This window comes from Uranotaenia lowii, chromosome 1 (assembly GCF_029784155.1).
Source record: "Uranotaenia lowii strain MFRU-FL chromosome 1, ASM2978415v1, whole genome shotgun sequence".
Classification (NCBI taxonomy): domain Eukaryota; kingdom Metazoa; phylum Arthropoda; class Insecta; order Diptera; family Culicidae; genus Uranotaenia; species Uranotaenia lowii.
Window position 1 is genome coordinate 89,978,254 of NC_073691.1, and position 25,728 is coordinate 90,003,981.

Sequence of the window (25,728 nt, forward strand, 5' to 3'; positions counted from 1 at the left end):
CAACGACACATTTCGACCAAATAGCGATTTCTCCACTCTGCGACTCCGTTTTGTCCGCCGTGCTGGAGTACTCTTTAACTGATTTTTCACTAGGGCGACATACTGCTCGAGTTTGTCGACCACTTCGCCACTTCTGTTGCCGAAGCTGGTACAACCCGTTCTCTAGAGCCACCACTGCAACAGCACCATCTCGCACAATCCGACAGCCAGCCACATCAAAACGTCACACTTTTGCTTATTTGTTGCAAGTTCAATGCCAAACTTGGTGCGTACAAAGCCTCACTGAGGGTCAAACTTGTCTTTTTGCCTTCGCCATTCACACAACTTATCAATCCACTGCGCTCCATGGCGCTTGGTGGCTTAGTCCTGGAAAGTCCACTAAGAACATGTTTTTAATATTTTTAGCTTTGACTATATATTAAAGTGGGATTTTCTTAATATTTCAAGGAAGACACCAAACACGTCTAGTATCGGTGATAGCCACAATCAAAGAGACTTGTTCGTTTATTAAGAGCATTTTACAAGATTCGCCAGCGAAGTTGAATTACTCTCTTACGACTAAGTTCCCAGATTGGGATTCGATCTACTGATCGAAAGTTGCAACTAATCGAACACCACAAGTCCAACAACTTTCTTTTTACGAGCGTGAGCTCGTCGTCGTTACGGCTGTCCAGGGCCGTGATCAGAGCGTCATAGGAGGATGGGAGGCTTCTAAGGATCATTGAGACTAATGGATCAAAGCAGATTACCTGGTCCGGTTCCGAAATTTTTGCCTTCGATGTTCTACCGTTTATATAAGCTGCTCTGAACCACCGTTGAAAAATGTACTGCTCAATCCGTCTAACCGACGCCGCTCCGCAGTAACACCCCAATTGGTCCATAAGTTACTAGTGCTGCCTTGAAGGAACCTTGGACCTGCTTCAGGGATTCTTCCGGTGCAGGTCAGTACAACTGCAGTGATTTGCTGATCGACACAGCAGCAGGAGCAATAAATTTCCGATGGTCACCCTAGCATAATCCGCGAATACCAGTATTCGAATTCAAAACCACACATCAGTGGTAAACCAACAACGACAAATTACAGCATGCAAAATGGAGACGGCACTAGAGGTTTCTTCTAGCTTGCTTCATATACAACATACAATTTCTGCTTAATGTAAGATTTATTCGTTACAAAGTTTTAACTTTAAAACATACCTACCTAACCTACCTAAGGGTCCAGCGCCGATTGACCGGCGCATAGGGCTGAGATAAAAGATCTCCACTGCTGTCGATCCGGAACCAGCGTCTTCACTTGCTGCCAGCCAAGGTTCTCGTCAACTGTGCGGATTTCAGCGGCTAGACTTCGCCGCCACGAGCTTTTGGGCCTGCCTCTTCTTCGATGCCCATCTGGATTCCAGTCAAGCGCCTCTCTGCAAATCTCGTTTTCATCTCTTCGCAGCGTGTGCCCAATCCATCTCCACTTACGAATCTCGATTTCTAGCGCCTTTTGATGACACCGGCGATGAAGTTCAACGTTTGAGATCCAGTTGCCAGGCCACCAAGCGCGGATGATGTTCCGCAGGCAGCGATTCACAAAAACTTGCAGTTTTCGCGTCGTCACCGCATATGTGCACCAAGTTTCACACCCGTACAGCAATACGGATTTGACGTTTGAGTTGAAGATTCGGATCTTAGTTCGTAGAGAGATCTGGCGTGATCGCCAGATGTTTCGGAGACTCGCAAACGCAAATCGGGCTTTTCTGATCCGGGTTTCGATGTCCTTCTTGGCGTAATCTGGCTACCAAGATACTGGAAGCACTCCACTGTCTCAACCTGTTGTCCAGCTACCACGAAACATACGCGTACACAATAAACGGCGACGAGTTTGATTCGATGCGAAGCAAACCTTTTTTCTCGCGCTGACCGATTTATCAGTTCCATCAGTACTGGTGGATGATGATGGTTACTCTTGACTGTTATAGGAAATCATTAGTAGTATTTTGCGGTGGGAGGGTGTACTTTGGTGATCCATTGTTCACCCATTCGCCGATCGCCGTTCTAAATTGGCAAGTAGTATATCTCCGAACAGTTGATGGTGGATTTTATTATGCATCCAGGGGTGCTCAACTATCGAACAGAGACCGTTAAATTCTCCGCCAGCTCCTGTCCGACACCAGCCAGCCGGTTAAACAACTCCTACAGGGCGAAAAGATGGTCTCCCATATTTTCCCCATCCGAAAACTGGTTTTTGCAAACTTGCTTTAGCAGCGAAACTTTGGAGGTTAGGCTTGTAGTTTCAAATATATAACAATATATAACAAATTTGTCGGCTAGCGGGTTCAGCGGTGCTGAAACTTCCCTATATTTGCCTCAGGGTCGGCTTAAGCTAAGAGCGATTCGGCTAGCCAAGAAAACACCTTATCTGCTTCGAAACCTCCCACGTTTATTTCTGCCCTTTCTACTTTTGGTTTTGGTAAGTGCACACTTGGGACAACTTCCCCCCTTCCCCCCCCCCCCCCTTATGTCTACTTCCTACCTCGTATCTGCAATGGCACCCCGGATGCGTCGGTTGAACGGCGATACACCTCCTTCGTCTAACCGGCCTGACTGTTTACAAACCCCAATACCGGACCAAGTTGGTTGTAGGTCGGTAACATCATCTGCGTTGTAGGCGGGCTGACGATCTTGGAAAGCACCGGCGGGAGACCTTCACAGCACTCACTGACCGATGCTCGGGTGGTTGACGGACCGAAGCCTCGGTTGCTGACCGTAGGTGGATTTAGGCGCCAATAGTGCTTCGCTGAGTATGGCCACTGGATTAGAGAGCGACGGCAGCAATGGCGGATTTCACTCGGGACGAACAACACCTTTCACAAAGGTAAAACCTCGGGGTCCTATGGGGTATCAGGATGAGGTATTAGAATTGCGTTGAAGAACGGTTGTCTCTGCTACTACGGGGCATGGTTCCTTCATTACCTGGATATCCTGGAATCTAGCACTTCCGGATTCCGTTTGTTTTTCACTACTAGCACAATATTAAGTACGCGTAATTTGCGCCGTTGCGTGCTGGCGTCTTTGGCTGCTGCAGTGATATGGCCGATTTATGGCGGGCCGTTGGCCCCGTAGCCGCGTATAATGACTTGAGACGTCATCGTTCTTTCGCCCCATCCTGATACTCGATTCGCCTCGCATTTCGCCGCATTAAAACAGCGCCATCTGGTCGTGAGGTTCAGAACTTGCCGTTGAGAGTTGCTTTTCGGGTTGGTGCGTAGGGGTTCAGGGGTGGACTCCAACGCAGAGCGATTCCTCCACAAATACAGTGTCTTCTTGGCACATTTACACATTATCACGAATAAGAGATCAACTACCACTGACACTACTAACCGAGCACTTGTTTCATTGGTTATCGTCGATCGATAGCCCGATGGTGGCCCTCGCTTTGGCGTCCCAAGCTGTCTGATCAACAGCTTCCGGCTTTACTCCCGGTTCGACGTAATGCCAAAGTTCTTCGCGTACTTACAATAACTCGAGCTTACATCGCCAGCTCAAGTAGTTATTATTGTTCAATTTCTGCAAATTGAACCGGCTACCATCCATGTTGCGCTCGAAAACTCACGATTCCCGACGAAAAACTGTTTTTTGGTTTTCTATCGAAATTCGCAAAATGGCGTCACTTCGCAAACAGGCCCATGTAAGAACAGACCCAATAAAAATGTGTGTGGTTTAAGTGTCTAACAAAACGGGAATGGAAGCTTTATTTTCGGGTTCAAGTTTTCAAGGCGTGAGCAGGAATGCCAGGTGCTGAGGATTAAAAATCTGGGCAATTTTGAAAAAAAGTCTGTGTGTGTCTGATTGATGTAATAATTGATTGGTCATACCAAAGAATACAAGCCAGATTTTAGTCTAATCTTCCACTTACATACACAGCAAGAAAAATTCGTGTAATTTTAGATTGAAAACGATGCACGAAAACGGAACATTGATTTTGACCTAAAATTCTATCACGGTGTATTTTTCCAATGATGTAATTTTGGGAGCGTGTAAATTTAGATCGAAGTAGATGCACGAAATCCGACGAAGAAAGCTGTCGTGTAAAAATACACAGGGATGTAAATTATAAGACTTTTCATCGTTAATATTAAAAAAATATTAGTAAAAAATTATGGATTTCGGTGTTTCGACTCTGATTATTGAAAAAAAATCATGGGATTTAATTTTCGTGTGGTATATATTTACAGAATAACACCTAACAAAAAACAAAACGGTCATCCATAACCACGAACAGGGCTAGGCTGGAGATGTTGTTTATGATGATTCCTTTATTATAAGTATTTTTACGGGTCAATGTTTTCAGCATGCTCGGATTGTACCTGACTACTATGATAATTGCAGGAAACTTCACGTCATTCCTCTGGTCGATTCTCAATAATTGGCCGATTCTATAAATAAAAAGAATTTTAGTAATTTCATATCAAAATACTTTTATTCCATTTCATATACCTACCACTTTATAATACACCTATCCGACAGAAGTTTGCCTGGGCGGATAACAACCGAGACTTCTGAGCAACAGTTTTTGGCTAGTGTGCAAGAACCACCATCTCGAGTCAAAGTAATAAACACTTATGCCGCGAAAAAACATTGCATCTGTATGTTTCACATAGTTATTGATGTAATTTTAGATCAAACTTGTAATATCTCATTCAACAAATATAAATTTACACTATTTGTGATATAAATTTCATCGAGCGTTTGAACTTTGCATTACGGAATGTAAAATTAAACCAAAACAGTTTATTTCTATTCACTTTTTGAAAAAAGACTAAAATTACATCAAAAGGAGTTGAAAATTACATCTTTTTTCAATTACACTTGCAAAAAAATAGATCACTCGTGTTTTAGATTCCGTATACTTTTAGAATTTTTTTGCTGTGTATGAAATCTGATACATTAATATTGATTTTATCTGTCAATTTTGAAAGTCTGTAAAATCTGGGCACTCTCAGCAAAAATCTGGGCAAAATCTGTGTCTGACCAATATCTGGACGAAGGGTCAAAAATCTTGGTTTTACAGACAAATCTGGGCACCTGGCAACCCAGGGCGTGAGTGTGCACGCTAGAAATTATTAAACCATTTACGATTCAAAAATAACCATTTTTGACCTTTTCCCGGGAAATGTCATTTTATGAGTTCTCCATGAGAAGTCATAAAATGAATTCTTGGGGAGAAGTTCGAATATGGTTATTTTTCAACCGAATGGGATTCTGGAGGAGAAGTTGAAAAATGGTTATTCTTCAACCGAAATTCAAATGAGCTGCTTTTTCAGATTCATGAGGATTTCTCAAAAAATTGTCAAAAACAATCAGAATTTTTAAATTAAGTATTCTTATTTATTTATGGTTCTCAAAAAATTTTTAAAAATTCAATCGAATAATTGAAATTGCCACCAGCTTTACACCAACAGCAGCCGAATCACCTGGTAGCAGAAGTAAAGTTCCCCCGCGAGCGCTAACCAAACCTGATAAGAAAAAGAGCTCCGGCGGGATGGCCAATACTATTATCACTAGTCTGCTATTTTTAACGGGGTGAGGGGTGGAGAAAGAGGGCCTGGTGAATAATCTTCGATTGGCTGGTGATGTTTTTTCAAACATTCCGCTTTTCAAACAACAGCTCCTTCCGGATGGTGTGAAAAACGATTCCTTTTGTACTTCCATTTGCTGTGGCTGGAAACGATGGACCGGTGAGCGAGGCCTCGTCCTTCTCAATGTTGTTGATACGCCCAACACGGAATTGAACCGGATTCATCCAATCGGTACCCTGAAATTTTTTTGTTTATGATGTTGGGTTCGACAAATAATTGGAATAAATCACTTACCGTTCTCTATCTCCTGCAAATCCGAAGTTTCCACGATTCCCAGAACCGATTTTTCGGGAAACTAGATGCTGTTCCGCGGAAGAAATCAAAATGGCGATATAGAGAACATCAAATTATTCAACCATTTTCTGGTTTATATTCGAAAACTACCAAAATGGTTAAAATTCTTTCAGGAAAAATTATTGAAAAATAACCATATTGGCGGATTTGAAGTAAATATCATAAAATGGTTATTTAAGAACTATAAATGGTTATAACAAATCGAGCGTGTGTGTGAACCCGAAGAGAAATTATACACTGCGATAAATCTACTTTTAAGAATAACTTCCCGAATAGAACAGAACCATGGTATCACATTCATTATCCAATGAATTTAAATGTGACCATGTACTTCATGGTTAAAAGTACATCCGAGCGTTAATAATATAAGAATTTTAAACATTCCAAGTTTTTCGTGTACGGAAGATTTGATGGCTGCGGCTCGCGCGGCACTTTGTTTTTCTTTCCTGAAAACAACCGGCAGCTTTCTATTATTTTTGAAATTAAAATATTCATTCGAAGTTTTCGAATATGGACGCAATGGTGAGTTGAAACCGAAGTTTTCAAGTAACAATCAAGTTTAACCTATAATTTTTATAAATTCCAGCAAAAAAAACCAGCACATTGCGAGTGAACGGATGCCGGGAGCGGCTACGGAATCCCGGATTGTGAGCCTCAGACCGGACCAGCGAACAATAAATAAATGTATGTAGTGTTTATTTTTTTTTTTTTTAAATAAATCAAAAGTTTTAAAAAATCCGTCCGTTTTAATAATACTTAACTATGAAAATGATGACAAAACCGAAAATAAATACAAAAACCCCACCATTAGCAAAAATTTTAATTACAGCGGTTTAACAATGAAAATCATCGGGTTTTCATGGTTTTACTATGAAAAAGTGGAAGCTGCTATCACCATGAACTTCATATTTTTGAGCTTCCGGATGTATGGGAAATCGCCATTTTTTTCATGGTCACGCTGCATAACAATACCCCTTTTTCATGGTTATTTTCGTCAAAACGATGAAATGTATGGTCAAAAACTATGAATGCTAATGTGCATTCACGGTATCGTGGACGATAATAAGCATTGTGTAAACCATACACTCAGAGGAAATCTTATTATAATTTCCATAAGACACGTCTTATGAACCGCTTTTTTGTGTCCAAAATAATCTTTCATAAGAGTCTTATGAAATTCTTTCAGTTTTTATAAGAAGTTCTTATGAAAAATAGAAGAAGTGACATTGTGAAAAAACAATGAACACGTTCATTCCTTCAGTCAATTTTTCATCGTCTTACCAAGCACTAACCCGTTGTGGAGCCATTAGTTTTTTTTTTAAGTTAAAAGCGATTTTGTTATTTTAATTGGTAAGTTCATTTTGTGTAAACGTTTAAATTATTTGTTAACTTATAGGTACACATTGTTTTTGTTTTCTATTTAGCATGATGACCGTTGGAAAGGACGGCGGGATGCGGCGGAACGGCGGAATGACTGTTGGAATCTGGCGTTGATGCGCTGCTCATAGTGACCATGTAATATTTTTAAACAAATTACGCAGAAAATAAACTGAAAGTTTTTAACATCAATTATCTCGATATTTTCTCATCACAGGTAAAATTTTCTGTTTCCATAAGACCCTCTTATGAAAAGCAACAACCTCTCATTGAAGCAGATGTTCATCTGAAGAATTCATTCGCTTCATAAGACAATCTTATGAATTTCATAGAATTTTCTTATGGCGCCACTTCATAAGAGAATCTTATGATAGACATAATAGTATTTTTCTGAGTGTACAATTTATGGTTTGTGAATATGGAATTCATGGTTTTTTCATTGTACAATTCTATTCGGGTTCTTTGTTCTGTCGATTTACTAATCACAAGTCACAACAGATACACTACCAACATGATGGATAACTTCGGATTCATTGAAGCAAATCTAGAGTTTGTTTTGATTAGGTCATAAGAACCAATATAAACAGAATTGAGTTATTTACTGCAAACGATTGATAAACATGTATTTTATCTTTGGTAAAAAATTGGTTTCATTTTATCATTAAATAACTTTTAAATAATCATTTGAATTTTGGACGTATGTTGACTTTCTTATTTTTGAGTGCAATTTGGTTTTTGCGTCATTTTGCGTTGCGTGTATTTGCCTTGATGCAAAAGGTCGCTAAAAACAATTCGGGCAGGTTGGTTATTACGACGTAATGCTTCGCCGCGAAAAGTTCTTCCCAAAGTGATTAAAAATCGCGTGAATATAAAAAGAAATTGTGTCCAGGAGTGATCATAGCTGTCCGAATATCATAAATGGCTCAGAATTGGCGTTGGGTGAGTACGATAAGCTTTACTTTCCACCGTGTGAATGTATTCATTATTATTTTCTTTATAACAGAGGCAAACAAAGTAAACAAAAGAGATGGATGCTTTTCACACTCCTCGAACGGCCAGTAGCACCAATGGTAGTGGTGAAAATGTCCGGGTGGACTCCCAATAGCCAGTCTCGCAATGCAATAATTACAAATTACCATCGATCAATGACTTATTCCGCGTAGTAATCGGATAAAATTATTATCGAAAACCTTTTTCAATCAACTTCGAATTTATAAGTGAAGATTTGGGCCGATCAAATCAGTTTATGGAACGAACATCATCGATTGGTCAAAAAGACGTTTGCGCCAAAACAGAAATGCAATATGTCGTAAGTACTTCTTCATTGATAAGAAATGAATTAATGCAAGTTTCAAGAACATCATCATGTTCTGCGTACAGTATAACATTAAATTTCTCATTTGCAGATGAATTTGACCAGCAATCATAAAAAAAGAATTAAAAAGGTGTTTCGAAACTTTAACATCGATTTTCTCAAAACATGCCAAGTGGTTCATACGACCTAATCAAAACAAACTCTAGAAATAAATTAATAAAAGCAGTATCATCTTCAAATTATTCTGAAGAATTTTATTGTCAACGATGGTTGACTTTACTCTAAAAATCATCATCACCTTCATCGTCTTCAAGACCTTCGTCATTAGCAATCGCACTTTCACTCGCCATTGCTATTTGCGACGAATCAAAGACCGCTTTACGACTCCTCTTATGGTCGTCACTACCTCCAGAAGTTCCACCAAATTTCTCAGCTGTTCGTTTCCGCAGCTGTTCTATACCGTCATCATCAGCCTCGGCCCACTCCAACACCAATCGACGTCCGTACAAATGTGTGCTCTTGCAAAGTGCCCCGAAGGCCTTTTTTGCGTCGTCTTCCACCAAAAAATCAACGAAACAAAACCCTCGATGACTTTCATCCGCACCGGCTACTAATTTTCGAGGCAGTCGAAGAGTTTTTAGTTCACCAAAAACGCTTAAATAAAACAAAATAATCAAACTTTTCTCTAGAAAGCTTTTTTCCCATTTGAAAACTTACCTAAACAAATCCCGAATTTCCTTTGCGTTCGCCTGGAATGGCACATTGCGTACCAAAATTTTGGTACCTGTCTGCTTTGTAATATTGGCAGCCTTTCTTCCGCTTGTAACTTCCGAGTTAAGAGTTCGATCGCTACGTGATATTTCAATTCTTCTTCCATCTATCATGATTGTGGCCATGTTTTTCAAAACAACGTCTGCTGTTTTCCGCAACTTAAACTGAATGAAACCATAGCCGCGACTTTCGTTCTTATCTCCATTCTTCCTACGAACGACTTGCACCGAATGAATTGGACCAACGCTCTCGAACGTCTGCTTGATCACATCTTCAGTGGTTTGGAAGCTAAGATTTTTGAGGAACAATGTAGTTCCTTCTTCAGGACCTAATTCAGTTGGTTCTTCCACTGGAGGATGATTTAGTTTTATCGTTTTTGTCGATAGTTTTGCTTCGTTATCCGTTTTATTTTTATCCTTTTGGATAACCCGATCAATCGAAACTTCATCAACTGTCTTTGTATTGGTTTCCTTGTTCGATAAAGTCGCAAAAGTATTATCTGGAGCCCATTCTAAATACAAGGGCAACGACTTGAATCGGGTGTAGGCTAACTTCTTGAATGCTTTCTTGGCTTCGCTAGGATCGGAAAATTCTACAACAGCTGTTGAAAAGAAATTTAGAATTATTGTCTCCGATAAGAACATTAGTTTAGTTTAGTTCATTGTTAATCAAAACTGACGTAAGACAATTATTGTCTTTTCATCTTGCCACAGCGGCGTAATTGTATTGATGAAATGTTCTTGTTACTTTAATCTAAAACTCTTATCGATTGATTGTTTGGTTTACAATTAACATTTCCTCTAAAAGAATAACGTTGAAAATTGCTTTCTAAATGTGCCTCAATTAAGAATATTTTTCATAAATTTTAGTACTAAATTCCAAAGCACAACACGTTTCAGATGTTCAAATGTTCAGTTACATAAAGACGTTATATGATTGTGGATCTCATAATGTCGTGCCCTAGTGCCATTGAAGTGTTGGAGTACATATATTGAAAAGATATCAATTCATAAAAATAAAGTTGAATATACCGACCTGTTATACCACTCGGTGGAAGAATCACTCGACCTAACAACCCGAACTTGGAAAACCGTTCCGTCAGCTCACTAACCTCCGTTCCCGGTGGCAGATTTTTTACCAAAATAACTGTGTTTGATCTTTTCTTAGCTACTTCGTTAAAGGCATCTAACTGGATCCCGTTATCCTCCAGAAACTTTTGCATTTCCATTACAATTTCTGTTTCTCCCAACGCTAAACGAACTGCAGCACTGGTCGTTCCCAAATCAGTGGTTAGCACCTCTTCCTTGGTTTTGCCGTACTTTTTGGCCACCACTTCTGCAATTGCATTCTCTCCCATAAATAACGTGTTCCAGTTGTGAGACGATTGTGCCATTTTCTTGAGTTTGAGTTCCTTCTTCTGTTTAAAATTTAGTCCAGCTTCGTCTTCCTCGTTCTTATCTTTTTCACTAACCTTTGCTGGAAGAATATGGAACATACGACCCTGGAAAAACGTTCCATTTAATTCATTGAATGCCAACACAGCATGTTCAGGCATTAGAAACGTCACAGTTCCGAATCCTTTAAGCTTTCTGGTATTGGTATCGATGGGGACATCAATTTCCGCTACAGGACCATATTTCTCGAACAGCTTTTTCAAGTCTTCTTCTTTGACGGAATAAGCTAAATTTCGGTAAAATAATTTGCCTGATTCGATTATGCTTTCGCTATCAACAGATTCTTTCTGACGAATCCATTTTGGACTTATCTTTTTCCCCTGATTGCTTTCGTCTTCACCTTTTAGCCGATCTTTGGCGGTAAAGTCCACGACTTTGACCTGTTTTCCGCCAAGAAAACTTTTATCCTTCAGTAGAGCTTTCTTCAAATCGGACTCCGTTTTATAGCCGATATAAGCAAATCCTTTCTGCTTCGGTGGTATCCGTATAGAACACGGTTTAATAGGTTTGAAGAACCGGAACAAGTCTTGACGTTTCGTTTTCGAAGGGATATTGTGTATTTTTGCTACAAATAAATTTGTAAATTTCAATTTTTTAGGAACGGTGATACTCGGTTTATCTTCTTTAAGATCCTGATCATCATGTTCTTCAACTTCTCCACTGGAACTCTCGTCTTGTTCATCGTCATCGTCTTCTTTCGGATTTAATTTATTTTCCCACACTGAGGAACCCGCCTTTCCCTGTACTTTCACAAATTCCTGGAACAGTGGATCTTTTTTGTGACTTTTCAAAATTTCCTCTGCTGTTTCCGGCTTTTTTTTCTCTTTGTTAACGTCCTTATTTTTTGCAACATCTGCAGGCGGCTTTTGACTATATTTACTCCAGGTTTTGAGCTCTTTTGCCTCATGGAGGGACACGCATGGAGCGACACTAAGCTTGGACGTTCTCAAAAAAGTATTGTTGAAATGTTGAATAGCTTTGCCGGCGTGTTCCTCCGATTCATAACCGATGAAACCAAAGTTCCTAAATTTTCCTTCTGGAGTATACTTCAGCTGAATATCCGTTACAATTCCACAGCGACTAAAATGATCTCGGAGTTTCGCTTCCGTTATCTAACTCGAATAAAAAAGAAACCTTATTTGTTGGAAAACCATATAAATGAATGAATAGGTCACTTACCCCGTTGGGAATATTCTTAACTATAACCCGTGACATGTTAAGATATTTGCTTTGAATCAATATATCCTTACTTAAAGTACTGTTTTGAATTCGTATAAACTTACGAACATTTCGAATGAAATTCGACACACACGTGCGTTTTTTTTTTTTTTTTTTTTTTGATTTGCTGGTGGGGTATTATTTCACCCACAAAGGCTAAAACCAGTTAGGTCCAACTTGCCAGCATAATTTGTTGGTTTTGGTGATTTTGTTGGTTCTATATGTTGATTTGTGCTTTTTTGATGAATTCTGCGATTTTTAACAAGCTGTCTTCGCATTCTTCTTTCAGAATGTCCTGAAGGGGTTTGCAATATTCTAATATAGGGTATTTGCTTCGTAATACATTGAATCGGGGGCAGTAGTAAAGCAGGTGCTCTAAGTCTTCTATTTCCTCACAGTCTTCGCATAACTCACTGGGTTCCAATTTCCATTGGAAAAGTCTATTTTTAGTGAGGACGTGTCCTGATCTTATTCTGCTTAATATTTTCTTATCCGTTGCATTTATTAATAAGTCTTTGAACCATATCTTTTTCCTCGGTTTCTTTTGAATTTCAGCATACTTTTTTCCTTTCGTTAGACTTGCATTTATGTATTGTCTTGTCCATTTTTCCCATGCTTCTTCTTTTATGATGACTATTGTATCTCCTATCGTTAGTGAATTGAACACTGTTTGATATCGATGAGTCATGTCGACCGCTTCTTGATCGGCTATCTCGTTGCCTGTGATACCACAGTGGCACAGTGGCACGTGCGTTTTGAAAGGAAAAAGGTTATTTGAGAGCTTTGTTTTGTTTTGTTCGCAAATATATATTCATCCGTATTCATGCCTGCAGAATGCAAGCGGAAAGCAATGAATTTTGAGTTCATTTGTAATACATACCATTGATTAACCCCTCGTTTCAACACTCTTAACCGAGTAACATGAAAACATGCATATAAAAAATCATTTTCAGCGAACACCGCGAACACATTTTTTTTGGTATACCGAAATGTGTTTTTTTCGTATTATTCTGGCTTTAATTTAGAAAAAAAAACTCTCATTGTGGGAATTTAACAGCAAGCTAGCTGTCATTCATCCCTAAAGCCTCAACAGATTTCAAAGGAATAAAAAATATTTGAATTATTGCCCATATTGCTTAAATTGGTACAAATACAAAAAGGGCCTACTGCCCCAGTTGGGGTTCTTGCCCCTACAGTGATTGAATTTCAGCTTTCGGATTTTTTTTAAATGCATTTTTGAACGTTTTTATCTACCTTTTCAAGTATAATCCAGTTAGGAAATAGACATTTTTAGTGTCTGAAGGGCCATTAGGCCCTATATGCTTATGATTATTTTTTTTCAATTATTTCATTTATTTTCGAACATTCTTTGTTCGTTAACCTGAATTAACCAGACTGGCAGGTTTTGTCAAAATGAAATTCTTTGAATTACATTTTTGATACTTAAATCACAGAGAACTTAAATGTGTATAAAAATAATATAAATAATGACCCTAGATCTAGACCCTTTTTTGTACCGGATTTTCATCCTCTGGGATGATTCATCCCTAGACGCCTGCAGACACACGCAATATTAATAATTGAGTAGTTTTTATATAAGCCATTAGATTTTTTTTTATCGAAGGCACGTTCTCGTAATAAACTGATAAGTGTATTGCCACAGAGAATAACACCATCATGCCACTAGTAAAAAAACAAGCATTATTATAATATATTTTTATTCTACTTTCTAATAACTCTTTATCAACAATGGTTTACAACAATCAAGTCAATCATTCTTTACTAAAACTTATCCTTTTCCAGAATCGATTTATTTATTTTGCTTCTTCTTGTAGTCCTCCAGAGCGGCTTTTATGGCATCTTCAGCCAACATAGAACAATGAAGCTTAACCGGGGGCAGCGACAGCTCCTTCGCAATGTCTGTGTTCTTGAGAGATCCAGCTTCTGCGAGCGTCTTGCCTTTGACCCATTCGGTGGCCAAGGAGCTGGAAGCAATGGCCGATCCACATCCAAATGTTTTGAACTTTGCGTCAATGATTTTACCATTATCGTCGACCTTGATCTGTAACTTCATGACGTCGCCACAGGCCGGAGCACCAACCAATCCCGTTCCGACGGTGCTATCCTTCTTGTCCAGCGAGCCAACATTTCTCGGGTTCTCGTAATGATCCAGCACATTCTTGTGGTACAGAGCCAGCGGAACGCTCTGGGTACGGCGAAATTTCAACAGCGTATTGATGCGTGCAGGCAGAGCGGCCATGATTGATCAACTGTATGTTTTCACGTAATTTTCCGATAATAACCACAACAAATTGCAGTATTTCACAACAAATTTTTACTTCTCGATGACTGCGCAATACGCCGTGTATATAAATAAAGCAGGGAAATTGGGGAAATTGTATGTCTTTGACAGAACGATGGCATGTTTATCAAGTGTTCATCTTCCGTTCAAATTGAAGAGTTCATTTCCTATTCCTTATGTTTTTTTTCATGCATTTTATGCTCTTTGTACGCCAACTAGTTCATAGGCTTTTACGTTTTATATAACCGCATTTAGCTAGATATAAAACGTTTTTTAACAGTGTTTAGTTTTGCGGTCAATTTAGGCAGACATGTCAGTTGCAAGTTTCCTGGCTCGTGCCACAGTTTCCGGTCAACGTCTGGCAGCATTTGGAGTACCTAGGCGACCTCCTCCGGTATCAGAGAACGTAACTCATAGGATTCCTTTAGTTTCAGCAAGTTCGCACCAAATGGACTGACTGGCGGATGATCAAGGATAACCGTCGACGGAAGTGTGTTGTCGAGCATGCTAACGATCGGTTGCGGATCAATTCTCTTCGCAAGAACACCATCCTGCCGGTTGAACTTCGGGAGGTTGCCAGTGCAGAAATTCATGCATTTCCAAGGGATTCGTCGCTGGTTCGGGTGAGGGAGCGCTGTGCCGTTACCTCGCGATCCCGTGGAATTGTGCACCGATGGCGTGTAAGTCGCATTGTTTGGAGACACTATGCAGATTACAATAAACTTTCGGGTGTACAGAGAGCTATGTGGTAAATAAATTATGGAAGTAATTGTGGTGTTGATTTGCTTTATCCATTCATTTCATTGGATTAAAAGTCATGCAAAACGATGCCAATAGAATAGCTACACCAGTAAAAACTGATTAAAACCCCATAAAGAGAAGTCGCAGTTTGATGATCAAAAGAATTCCATGAAGTCTGCGAACACCGACTGTTGATAAATTATTAAAAATGGATTTTTTCTCAAGTATACAAACTTTTACTGGCATAAAGGGGCAGCACCTATATCAGTTAGTATCTCGTAAAATGTTGCAGTCATTTAGGATCCGTTTTTATACGAATGCCAAACCGTTGGTAGTGTCACAAATTGAAAAAAAAAAACCATTTATTTCTCTTTTTATTACCTGAAAATAAATGAATAAATATGTATAAATAACGAAATTAGATTTGCTTGGTCCACGGTTAAAAAGCTATCAGAGTTCTTTTTCACTGAACAGATAACAGTTCGGATTCGCTGTACTGAATATGTGTTAGTATAATAGGTAGTAAGTTATATTCATCTCAAAAGGTTTTCCACGTTCTTAAAATCTTAAATGCACAGTAATGCTAGCTAATGAAGGCTGAATCACTTTTGCTTGTCCTCCTTGATTTCTTCAATAGAAGCCGATGGCTTGTTATCTGGATTCAGCTCGTAGATTTTATAGTTCAACAACGTTGCAAAAGAGCACCAAGCAAAGTATGGAATGAACAGATATCCGGCCACTCTATTGATATTGTAGAAAGCAATTCCGGTGGCAGCGACAGAAGCCGTCAAGGCCACTATTTCGATCAAACTCTGAAAGGATAATCGGGAGGAATACATTTTTTTTTCAGAACTATCACATGAAAATTACATACCCATTTCAAATTGTGTTTGCCGAAGAAAATCGGAGTCCAGGCCCAGTTAAGTGCCAATTGCGTCCCGTAAAGTGCCAGAGGACCCTGAGCCAGGCCCGAAAAGCCACCTCCATCGCGCCAAACCAAGTAGGATGCGTAACCCATCCCAGCGTACAGCGATGTCCAGACCGGACCAAAGATCCAGTTTGGTGGCCGGTAAGATGGAAAGTTGAGCGTTTGATACCAAGTTTTGATGTGTTGCCGAGTTAGGTATCCGTTGATCCAACCACCAATTTGGGGTAAAACTACGGCCCCGGCTATTTTTGCGACCTCTCCAGATTGTACCATACCTATGTCTTTGATCTGATGCAACAAATCAAAATTTGATTTCGAATCTAACTGTACTTGCTCGACAGATTTTAAAAGACGACTGCATGCGAGCTCAATGGGCTGAATGACTAAGCCAAAAAGAGGAGAGAGAAAATTAACTAAACCATCTAGCAGTGTTTCGATTGCATTCTTGTAATTTTCTAGTTAATTTTGTTGAAGCATTTATAATTACATATACATATTTACTGAAATGATTCAGCAACGACCGATTTATAAATGACGATGATTTCATTCTTATCATTTTTAATGCAATTCTAATTTTCAATTAAAATCAATGATCTAATCAAAATGCAATTATCGATTTTATCTGTATATTACTTACATTGTATATAATACTTATTTTCGACAATTTTTCTCGTTTCTATAAGAAAAGTAACAAACAGGCAATTACTTTTATTGCTTTTTCTTCTTGTTTTTAGTCGGGCAGTTGTATCTGAATTTAATCAAACAAATCTCTCGTCAGTTGATTCATGACGGTTTTAGATAGTGTGATTTTTTTCTCTTAAATTCCATACGCTATGTTCAAATATTATATCATCGAGAGAAGAAAAAAAAGTCACATGATCCCTTTACAGAAAACGCATAAGATTTTCATTTCCTATATTAGTTTAATAGATTAAAAATTCATCTCCCTGTTGTTGGACAGATCACTAGTCATTTTTAAATGTCTATACCTCTACGTTTATACCAAAGACGGTTAAACCACAGGTTAAATGTCGCAAGCATCACCACATAAAATAAATTATCTTGATATTGTTCTGATCGAATTTGTGATAGGTATAAGAGATAAGTGTAAACATAACATTTGGTTCAAATTTTTTATTCTGAATTAACAGAAGCTGATTTTGATGTATACGTTGAAAAATCCAAGTTTTAAAATGTCTCGTACATACATTATGTATTAATTGAATTTTATTTTGTAGCGGTTTGATCACCGTTTACTACCCTCAATAAGACCACCTGAAAAACAAACACAGAAAAGTTAATACAGTTTATATTAACTTTGAGAAAAAAAAACAGTTTGAACTTACAGTTTTAGCACTTTATCCTTACCACCGGAAGCAACACGCGATCCATCGGGGGCCCAGTCTACACCGAAAACCTCATCAGCGTGTCCGGGCAATTCTTGTGCCAACTTACGATCTTTGACACTCCAAACTTTCAAGGTTGAATCTTTGCTGCCACTGAGCAGTAAACGTGAATCGGCAGACCAGGCCACGGTATAGACTGCCTGTACATGTCCTCGAAAGGCGCATATGAAGGCTCCATCAGATGCACGCCATAGTCGTACTGATTTGTCGAATGAAGCCGAGGCTATCAGTTTAACATCGGGCGAATATTTTACATCATTGACCACATTTTGGTGGCCGGTCATGCGGGTGATAAATTGCTTCTGGTTTGACTTCCATAGGTACAGCGTGAAGTCATCAGAACAAGACACGAATGATTCCACTCCATCGGGGCAAACTTTTTCATATCGCTCTAATGCCAACCGTTGCTGATCAGTTTCTGAAAGAAAAATGGCATTCCATTTAATCCAAATAACTATAAAGTCTAGTCGAGCTGCGTAACTCACTTTCAGATACTGAATATGATCTCTTTTTGTCAACCACGGGATGGAACGGTCCTGTCCTTAGAACGTAATCCGTATTCAGCGCAAGATTATTCACCCAATGGGCGTGTCCAGTGAAGGTTTTGCATAACACTCCATCATCAGCACGCCACATTTTAATGTTCCGATCTCGCGACGACGTGTACAACAGTCCAGAACCACCCCAACGAACAGCAGTAACGGGTCCGGTATGGCCAGCTATCACCTTTATACTATTACCCAGAACTACATCCCAGATTCGAACATCATTGTCGTTCCCGGCACTGACTAAATAACGACATTCAGGATTCTTGTGGAAAGGCTCCCAGCTTAGACAATTTACCCACTTTTTGTGACCGACTAAGGGACGCCCAATGAGCTTACCACTATCTGGGCACCAGATCCTTATTTCACCAGTTTTGTCCGCTGAGGCAACTTTCAGGGAATCTGGAGACCAAGCTACAGAAAGTACCCAGTTTTTGTGACCAGTACAGGTGAAATGTGGTGTTTCAGTGGTAAGATCCCACAGTCTCAGTGTGGTATCACCGGAACCACTGGCTAAATGCAAACTATTAGGGCTAAACGCTAAAGATACAACAGCTTCAGCATGACCCGGCATCGAGCTTGTACAGCGTGTAACCGGTCGCACCCGGAAAACTGCTTGCGGTTGGTAAACAACATCCAGAACATTTTCCACATCTAAAGATTCAGAACCTAGCGTTTGTTGAACAGATTCTTGAATTTCTTGATCATTCACGAAAAACAGATACGGTGTCTGCTCTTCCTGTAATTAAAACATATTTAAAAATCTTTAAAGAAGGATGGTTTTCTCTAACAATACTTACATTTTTCAACAATGCATTTAATATCAACTCCAGCTGCTGTTTGGTCACATTGATGGGAAGATCAAGTGGTGGGCCAGCTTCTTCGCCAGAGTCGGAAACGAATCGCGCTTGTACCGTATGCGTTTTCGGCGTACTTTCTTCGCCATCAACTTCCATGTCGTATGTTAACAAAAATATACTATTTGTCGAATTAATGTAACAATTCGGTATCGAATTTTGAATACGGCGAATGCGCCAACTGTAAACAAATCCAGATAATCACATAAACGCGTTAAACTCTTTATTTTACATCCGAAAATATAATCTCCTTTTAATTTTTCTTATTTTAGTGAAGTTAAATTTAATTTTTTAAATAAGGCGAATAGTTTTTTTTATGAGTGTGTAATCCCACAGTTCATTCGCCCATTTCCCCTCAAAATTTCATCGCGAACAAAAGGGCCAATAGTTATTTCGAGATGGAAAAAGGGCATTGAAGTTTTTGAAATTTGTTTTACCAGGGCGAGGAGAAGCACAAATCAGCATTTATAAGATCTTTGAATGTGCTAATGTGTTAATGTGATCATTTGGACCCGCTTTCAAGCCGAAATTTGCTTAAATATTGCTTCTTTAATGAGTGATCCAAAAGGCGAACAGTCATTCTGCTATTCAAAAGGGCGCTCCAATTTGGCGAATGAACCAAATGAGAAAGCACAGCCTGTGGTAAAAGGGCCCACAGTTGTATTTTTTAATTTTTTTAAGTAATTAGTGCAGAAAAGCTATATTTATCGATCGGGTGATGAAATTAAATCTATTTGAAAGGATTTTAGCGTTTTATTTGGGAAAATGATTGTACGCAGCTAAATAGGAAATTGATTTTATTTTCTGAAACTTAGAATGCGTTTTTCTCAAAACAAAGGTCTTGGCGTGTAGGCCCTTTTCAAAATTCGATACCGAATTATTTTCAGAAAACGGGGAAAGCCGGAAAAACCAAAACTTTTTCTCAACGCGCACGTGTGTTTACCTCGTTTTTTAAATGTCAAAATGAACATCAACAGAGCAAGGGGCTTGCCAATCATTTCGATTACCAATTTGCAAATGAACCAAATGAACTCTACTGCAATTTCTGTATTGGACCCCTCAGCTTGGTAAAATTTGCAAATTTGCGTGCAACACGCTCCTTTTGCCAAATTCATTTGGTTCGCAAAACAGCACTCAGTGGCAGCCCTCAACTTTGAGCTCGCACACGGTAAACAAAGTTACTCTGTTCTGTATAAAAATCCATACAGATTCGAGAAAAGTGTCTCCACTTAGTTTTATGTTTGGGCGCTTTACGCAGAGCGTGAGCAAAGAGCTTTTATACATTTGAAAACTTTCGGTCAGTTGCTCAATTCTGTATATTTTGACATGGGGATGCCCATGCATTTTCAGAATTAGTTAAGAAAATTAAAATTTAATGAAATTTCTCAAAAAAAAACACAAAAAGTAATTCTCATGCGTAGCAAAACAATACTTATTGTCTATTCTGTATTAGATCGGTCATCCATGTGCCGGAACTTTTTTTTATGTCATTTTAGCCAACTTTTTTCTGGCCTTCGATAGCCAACTTTTTTCTGGCAGCAAACTCAATACATGGCATGGCTGTGACAAAAGGATTCTCGGCTTTTGGTAGCCCAATTAAAAAAGATAATTCATTTTAAATTTTGTTTATATTGTGCAACCTTTCCCATTTCTCATTATGCTTGTGAGTACTCACGTTTTTCAAGGCCTCTGGGGCGTTCACAACAAAACGACACACTCTCCCTATGGTCCACGAAAGATTGCGATGCACCTTGGTCGCAGCCGTTTCTTTCGGTGACGTCACGGGCAAACTGGCACTTGATCCGGAGTTGCCACGTCGCATGCGGATCCGGAATCGTGCATCTGCATCTTCCTGTTCGGAGCTTTCTTGTCGACTGGCCAGACGAATGCTTCCGCCTGTGCAACCATCCGTTTGGAGTTCCATAGTATCGGTTCATTGCCCACGCTAGCTTAACCTGCGAATGCGGTCGTGCACGATGCGCGTTTAATCCCGCGCCTGCTGTCGATGCTAGTGACGTGTCCTGGATCCAACGGTATGGCCGCAGCTGCTGCTCGATGCGAAATGCCACTGTGACGGCGCTGGTTGTGCCGGTGCGAAATTCGAGCTCACGTGAAATGTGGTGAGGGGGTAATCAAAAAAGGGGTCCTAGCGGCGAGAGCTCTGTGTTAGCTTTTGTGAGGGAGTATGAAATTTGGTCGTACTCACGATTTAGACCCCTCTTCCGGTTGCTCTTCTTAGAATTCTGCCGTTTTCTCTTCGGTTCCCAGAAACCACAGCCGGTTTGCTGCAACTTGTGCGGCCGGACGTTGTGGTCAGGATTCCTCCTTCGCCGACTGGTTGCTCGAGGGATTCTCTCCCACCCGGGAGTTAGACTGCGATTCGGTGGCTCTGTCCGCAGTTCGCCGTCGCGCTTTCACCGCCTCAGCACCGGAACTTCCGAAAGAATGAGTTTTTTCTTGACGGGATTTTGACAGACGACTTTGCAACGTAGCCAACTTTTGAGAAAAAAAACATCGGAGTTCCCAGTGGGGAATTCGCAAGCGAATTTCGTCTGAATTTGGACCAATTTCCATCTGATTTGTCGATTTTCTTTTAAAATTTTCCAGATCGGGTTTTTTCCTGTTTCAGTTGCACGTTCAAACATTTTTAATTCCAGGGTGAGTATTTTTAGGGAAAAAGTGTTGCCATACTGCTTATATCATATCAAATTAACTTTGAAAATTATCGAATAAATTCAAACGTAACACAACATTGCTGCTTTGGTAGAATTTTTCATGGATCATGAATAAGGATCCATGAAAAATTCATAAAACGCCACAAGGAGTTCGAAGGAGAAGATGATCGACTACATTCCGTGTGAACGGAAGCTTAACACCTAGTACACAGGTGTATATCTCTAAAATTAATCACAAAATAATCATAATGATAATCTAGATCTCAACGCCAACGAGTCTTGGCAAAATCCGTACGAAGACCTTAAACTTAAAAACATAACTATACGCCAACGAATCTTGGCAAAAGTGTCGATCTTCACCATCATAAATGGCAGAAAGAAACTCCTTCGAATCCTGAAATTCACAAATATTTTAAAAGCAGCAAACGAAAATCAAGATCTGTTAGCATTCAATAAATAATGAAAGGATCTTACAAAGCTGAACAATTAAAATTTTTATTTTAGTAATTTTATTTATCTGGTTTGGAGTTTGACACAGAAGATCAGGGTAAAGAGGGATTTAGTCCTCCAAACTACCAAGAGCCCGGTATAGAGGTTTTACCGCGCCTCCAGATCGCGTTCCTTTTGATTTTTCTTGGTAATCCCCTTACAATTGTGCATGATCCGTAAACGTAATCGGTTGTGGTCAAAATCGGTAGAAGTCAACATCAGTGTCGTCAAAATCGGTGTTGTCGCAATCGGGTTTTTCAAGATCGGTGGTGTCGAAATCGGTAGACATGATCGGGTAAGTCAAAATCGGTTAAGTTGTCAAATATCATTTTGAGTTCGGTCTTGATTCGAATGTGAACTGCTAAGGCTAACGAATATCCCCTGGACGGCTCTGCAGGAGTCGCTTCGCCCCGCAGTGTATTGTGGTGATAACGCTTTGCGTGTTTTTTGCCGGAGACGACCTTGTTGACTATCGTAGGTAGTGGACATAGCTGAATATACGATGTTCGATGCTTATGGTATTCATGATGTGTTTGTTGACATAACTTTATTTCTTATAATTCGGATCCCAAACCAGTATTTAGATCACTAGTATCGAACGAACAAAACGATACTAAAAGCAAAGCAGCCAAATGATATGATATTTATGAAAAAGCGATAATAAAATGATTACATACAATTAATGAATCATAATAAATAATTATTATATCTGGACAATTGAAAAAGTCCTTAAAATTTATCGAACAAATAAGCAGAATGGTTCGATTTAGTTGGGCGCCATTGTGACAAAAGGATTCTCGGCTTTTGGTAGCCCAATTAAAAAAGATAATTCATTTTAAATTTTGTTTATATTGTGCAACCTTTCCCATTTCTCATTATGCTTGTGAGTACTCACGTTTTTCAAGGCCTCTGGGGCGTTCACAACAAAACGACACACTCTCCCTATGGTCCACGAAAGATTGCGATGCACCTTGGTCGCAGCCGTTTCTTTCGGTGACGTCACGGGCAAACTGGCACTTGATCCGGAGTTGCCACGTCGCATGCGGATCCGGAATCGTGCATCTGCATCTTCCTGTTCGGAGCTTTCTTGTCGACTGGCCAGACGAATGCTTCCGCCTGTGCAACCATCCGTTTGGAGTTCCATAGTATCGGTTCATTGCCCACGCTAGCTTAACCTGCGAATGCGGTCGTGCACGATGCGCGTTTAATCCCGCGCCTGCTGTCGATGCTAGTGACGTGTCCTGGATCCAACGGTATGGCCGCAGCTGCTGCTCGATGCGAAATGCCACTGTGACGGCGCTGGTTGTGCCGGTGCGAAATTCGAGCTCACGTGAAATGTGGTGAGGGGGTAATCAAAAAAGGGGTCCTAGCGGCGAGAGCTCTGTGTTAGCTTTTGTGAGGGAGTATGAAATTTGGTCGTACTCACGATTTAGACCCCTCTTCCGGTTGCTCTTCTTAGAATTCTGCCGTTTTCTCTTCGGTTCCCAGAAACCACAGCCGGTTTGCTGCAACTTGTGCGGCCGGACGTTGTGGTCAGGATTCCTCCTTCGCCGACTGGTTGCTCGAGGGATTCTCTCCCACCCGGGAGTTAGACTGCGATTCGGTGGCTCTGTCCGCAGTTCGCCGTCGCGCTTTCACCGCCTCAGCACCGGAACTTCCGAAAGAATGAGTTTTTTCTTGACGGGATTTTGACAGACGACTTTGCAACGTAGCCAACTTTTGAGAAAAAAAACATCGGAGTTCCCAGTGGGGAATTCGCAAGCGAATTTCGTCTGAATTTGGACCAATTTCCATCTGATTTGTCGATTTTCTTTTAAAATTTTCCAGATCGGGTTTTTTCCTGTTTCAGTTGCACGTTCAAACATTTTTAATTCCAGGGTGAGTATTTTTAGGGAAAAAGTGTTGCCATACTGCTTATATCATATCAAATTAACTTTGAAAATTATCGAATAAATTCAAACGTAACATGGCTAGTCAGAAATCGCCTCCTCATTTCCAGTTTGGTTCCGAAGTTTCCGAAACCCAACACCACTGGTGTCAGGCACAGTACGATTTCGGGTTCACATGACACCAGAGATCCGTTAAGCCCATCTTTCCTGAAAAACAACAACAAATTAATGTAATAAGGAAAAAAATGGAAGCAACAGAACTACTTATTTTTGCTTAATTGTTCGATGACCGTCCGTCGAAGTTTGCACTGGGTGACGATGCCCGGATTATCTTAAAAAAAAATTCAGATCTTAGTCTCTTAGTCCGGGTTCGCCTCATCAAATATCCATGCTGCAGTTCGAAAAAACAAATTGGAAAGTCAGAACAAATGAAAGTAACTAATTTCAAGTGTCTTACCATTTTTTCAACAAGCTCATTACGCCACGCTTTCGAAATTTCTGATCGGCCACCGAATCCATCACTGATGGTAACGCGAATCCTTTTTACTTAGCCGAATGATGACCAATCTTACGATGCGTGGAATAGTTCCATCATGCACGCCTCTCGAGTACGGACATGGCCAAATTGGAACCATCCTGCTTTGAATTGGGAATTCGATATCAGATTAAAGTTATAACAATCAATATGCAGATTTCTGATCAAGTTTCTTGGTACTATTTGAATTTCAGAATTGATAAATAGTAAAATTTTAGATAGTACCAACACTGATACAGTTACAATCAGTATTTTAGAATCTGATTTTTGACTTAATTTAAAAAATGAAAAATTCCATACCTGTTTAATTTTCCTAACACTCAAAGCGCAACTTTCACTCCAACTAAAGATAATCCGGCGAGTCAACGATTACTGCCTCGGAGACAAAAATAATGACCTCTTCCATTGCCGTCAGTTCGAAAACTTGAGACTCAATGTTGGCCTTCGGGTACCGTGCACAGCACTGTAAGCTGCCGAACCAACTGTTCCCGGATCTTGCTCTTTTCGGTCAGCTCAGATCTGTTCTAAATATTTTGAAATTTTTCTTCGACATTTCGGTTCCGAAGAGTCTGCCAGCTGAACACCTAAAATGAAAACTATTTAGAAGCGGAACCGTTTCGAATACTTCTGAAAGCTTTCCTCCGAATCAGACCCGACGGATGTTTTTACCTTTACTTACCAGACTTTTGTTAACAATTTTCGATGCACACACGAACGAGGGCTCAAAATAAATAAATAAGCCAACGAATAAATACCACAGAGAACAGAGTTCGAGCTGGAGCTCAACACGTGTGTTTGAATTCCAACCTAAGTTTCAAACCAAATGCGTAAGTTGACTAACATACATAAGATGTCGCTACCGGTACACCTATTTTTGTTTTCATTTTTTCGACACGCTTAGAAATTAATACTTATCGCTTATCTCAAAGAAGGCCAGTGCAATGTATGACAGTAACACAAATTTCGGTGTAATAAATTTTAAAACATCATGATTTTAAAAAAAATGCAAATCATATTTCAATCACAATTGAACGCTGTCATTTGCCCCATATTGGTCAAACAATTTTGGCGCTGAATTGAAAGTTGAATTCCAAGTGTTAAAGTATGTGTTGGGATTTTACTATCAGTTAACAGTTTTCTAGAACAGAAAATGTGAACATATATGTTATAATTGTAAACTATGACTCGATATTCTGGTTGATGTTACCTGAGATCGATATATGAGGACTTGTAACTCAGGGTTAGTAATCAGTAGAATTGATTTAATTTATTTATAAACATGAGTTACCGGAATACCGACCCATAATT

The 25,728-nt window shown here is 39.7% G+C and overlaps 5 protein-coding genes and 1 long non-coding RNA gene across 9 annotated transcripts; 2 read left to right on the forward strand and 4 right to left on the reverse strand.

Moving 5' to 3' along the window:
- Positions 1 to 8,147: 8,147 nt before the first annotated feature.
- LOC129748688 (uncharacterized) lies at positions 8,148 to 9,265 on the forward strand. Its single transcript, XR_008737790.1, has 2 exons — positions 8,148 to 8,234; positions 8,299 to 9,265. It is a non-coding gene; the product is annotated as an uncharacterized LOC129748688 (long non-coding RNA).
- On the reverse strand, positions 8,872 to 12,847 carry LOC129748630 (probable RNA-binding protein 19). Of its 2 annotated transcripts, XM_055743296.1 has the most exons (5): positions 12,799 to 12,847; positions 12,015 to 12,144; positions 10,417 to 11,947; positions 9,328 to 9,982; positions 8,872 to 9,264 (listed from the first exon to the last, which is right to left on the reverse strand). In XM_055743296.1, the coding sequence occupies exons 2-5, from the start codon at positions 12,048 to 12,050 to the stop codon at positions 8,892 to 8,894; spliced, it is 2,595 nt and encodes an 864-aa protein (XP_055599271.1). In that variant the 5' UTR covers positions 12,051 to 12,144; positions 12,799 to 12,847; the 3' UTR covers positions 8,872 to 8,891. The 2 variants fall into 2 exon arrangements, with proteins under 2 accessions (XP_055599271.1, XP_055599278.1); XM_055743303.1 differs by lacking the exon at positions 12,799 to 12,847 and having other exon boundaries at positions 12,015 to 12,150.
- Positions 12,848 to 13,754: 907 nt separating this feature from the next.
- Positions 13,755 to 14,448, reverse strand: LOC129748673 (iron-sulfur cluster assembly scaffold protein IscU). The gene has a single exon (XM_055743350.1). It carries the CDS (start codon positions 14,311 to 14,313, stop codon positions 13,864 to 13,866), a length of 450 nt encoding a protein of 149 aa, XP_055599325.1. The 5' UTR covers positions 14,314 to 14,448; the 3' UTR covers positions 13,755 to 13,863.
- Positions 14,449 to 14,549: 101 nt separating this feature from the next.
- LOC129748679 (28S ribosomal protein S14, mitochondrial) lies at positions 14,550 to 15,125 on the forward strand. Its single transcript, XM_055743362.1, has 2 exons — positions 14,550 to 14,728; positions 14,784 to 15,125. Exons 1-2 carry the CDS (start codon positions 14,666 to 14,668, stop codon positions 15,105 to 15,107), a joined length of 387 nt encoding a protein of 128 aa, XP_055599337.1. The 5' UTR covers positions 14,550 to 14,665; the 3' UTR covers positions 15,108 to 15,125.
- A 303-nt stretch (positions 15,126 to 15,428) lies between these two features.
- Positions 15,429 to 25,177, reverse strand: LOC129748652 (translocator protein). 3 transcript variants are annotated; one of them, XM_055743332.1, is made up of 9 exons: positions 25,100 to 25,177; positions 24,721 to 25,004; positions 24,343 to 24,524; positions 24,150 to 24,276; positions 23,423 to 24,092; positions 21,039 to 23,362; positions 20,508 to 20,978; positions 15,971 to 16,407; positions 15,429 to 15,908 (listed from the first exon to the last, which is right to left on the reverse strand). In XM_055743332.1, exons 7-9 carry the CDS (start codon positions 20,767 to 20,769, stop codon positions 15,699 to 15,701), a joined length of 909 nt encoding a protein of 302 aa, XP_055599307.1. In that variant the 5' UTR covers positions 20,770 to 20,978; positions 21,039 to 23,362; positions 23,423 to 24,092; positions 24,150 to 24,276; positions 24,343 to 24,524; positions 24,721 to 25,004; positions 25,100 to 25,177; the 3' UTR covers positions 15,429 to 15,698. The 3 variants fall into 3 exon arrangements, with proteins under 3 accessions (XP_055599307.1, XP_055599314.1, XP_055599300.1); XM_055743339.1 differs by having other exon boundaries at positions 23,423 to 24,276; positions 24,343 to 24,521; XM_055743325.1 differs by having other exon boundaries at positions 23,423 to 24,276.
- Positions 16,298 to 19,970, reverse strand: LOC129748644 (protein Notchless). Its single transcript, XM_055743315.1, has 5 exons — positions 19,708 to 19,970; positions 18,776 to 18,975; positions 17,916 to 18,714; positions 17,371 to 17,848; positions 16,298 to 17,299 (listed from the first exon to the last, which is right to left on the reverse strand). The coding sequence occupies exons 2-5, from the start codon at positions 18,929 to 18,931 to the stop codon at positions 17,287 to 17,289; spliced, it is 1,446 nt and encodes a 481-aa protein (XP_055599290.1). The 5' UTR covers positions 18,932 to 18,975; positions 19,708 to 19,970; the 3' UTR covers positions 16,298 to 17,286.
- Positions 25,178 to 25,728: the final 551 nt, after the last annotated feature.

Bases quoted from the DNA above. Each gene is read 5' to 3' on its own strand.
- LOC129748679 (XM_055743362.1), top strand. From the start codon at position 14,666: ATGTCAGTTGCAAGTTTCCTGGCTCGTGCCACAGTTTCCGGTCAACGT. The intron at 14,729-14,783 runs GTACCTAGGCGA...GGATTCCTTTAG, and splicing joins AACGTCTGGCAGCATTTGGA to TTTCAGCAAGTTCGCACCAA.
- LOC129748644 (XM_055743315.1), bottom strand. From the start codon at position 18,931: ATGGAAGTTGATGGCGAAGAAAGTACGCCGAAAACGCATACGGTACAA. The intron at 18,715-18,775 runs GTAAGTATTGTT...TTTTAATTACAG, and splicing joins TAAATGCATTGTTGAAAAAT to GAAGAGCAGACACCGTATCT. The intron at 17,849-17,915 runs GTGAGTTACGCA...TTTTTCTTTCAG, and splicing joins ATCATATTCAGTATCTGAAA to AAACTGATCAGCAACGGTTG.
- LOC129748652 (XM_055743339.1), bottom strand. From the start codon at position 20,769: ATGAACCGATACTATGGAACTCCAAACGGATGGTTGCACAGGCGGAAG. The intron at 16,408-20,507 runs GTGAGTACTCAC...TTTTTGGCTTAG, and splicing joins CCCCAGAGGCCTTGAAAAAC to TCATTCAGCCCATTGAGCTC. The intron at 15,909-15,970 runs GTATGTAATTTT...TTATCCTTTCAG, and splicing joins GCAAACACAATTTGAAATGG to AGTTTGATCGAAATAGTGGC.
- LOC129748673 (XM_055743350.1), bottom strand. From the start codon at position 14,313: ATGGCCGCTCTGCCTGCACGCATCAATACGCTGTTGAAATTTCGCCGT.
- LOC129748630 (XM_055743296.1), bottom strand. From the start codon at position 12,050: ATGTCACGGGTTATAGTTAAGAATATTCCCAACGGG. The intron at 9,983-10,416 runs GTCGGTATATTC...TCTTTTCAACAG, and splicing joins TCCACCGAGTGGTATAACAG to CTGTTGTAGAATTTTCCGAT. The intron at 9,265-9,327 runs GTAAGTTTTCAA...GTTTTATTTAAG, and splicing joins GAAATTCGGGATTTGTTTAG to CGTTTTTGGTGAACTAAAAA.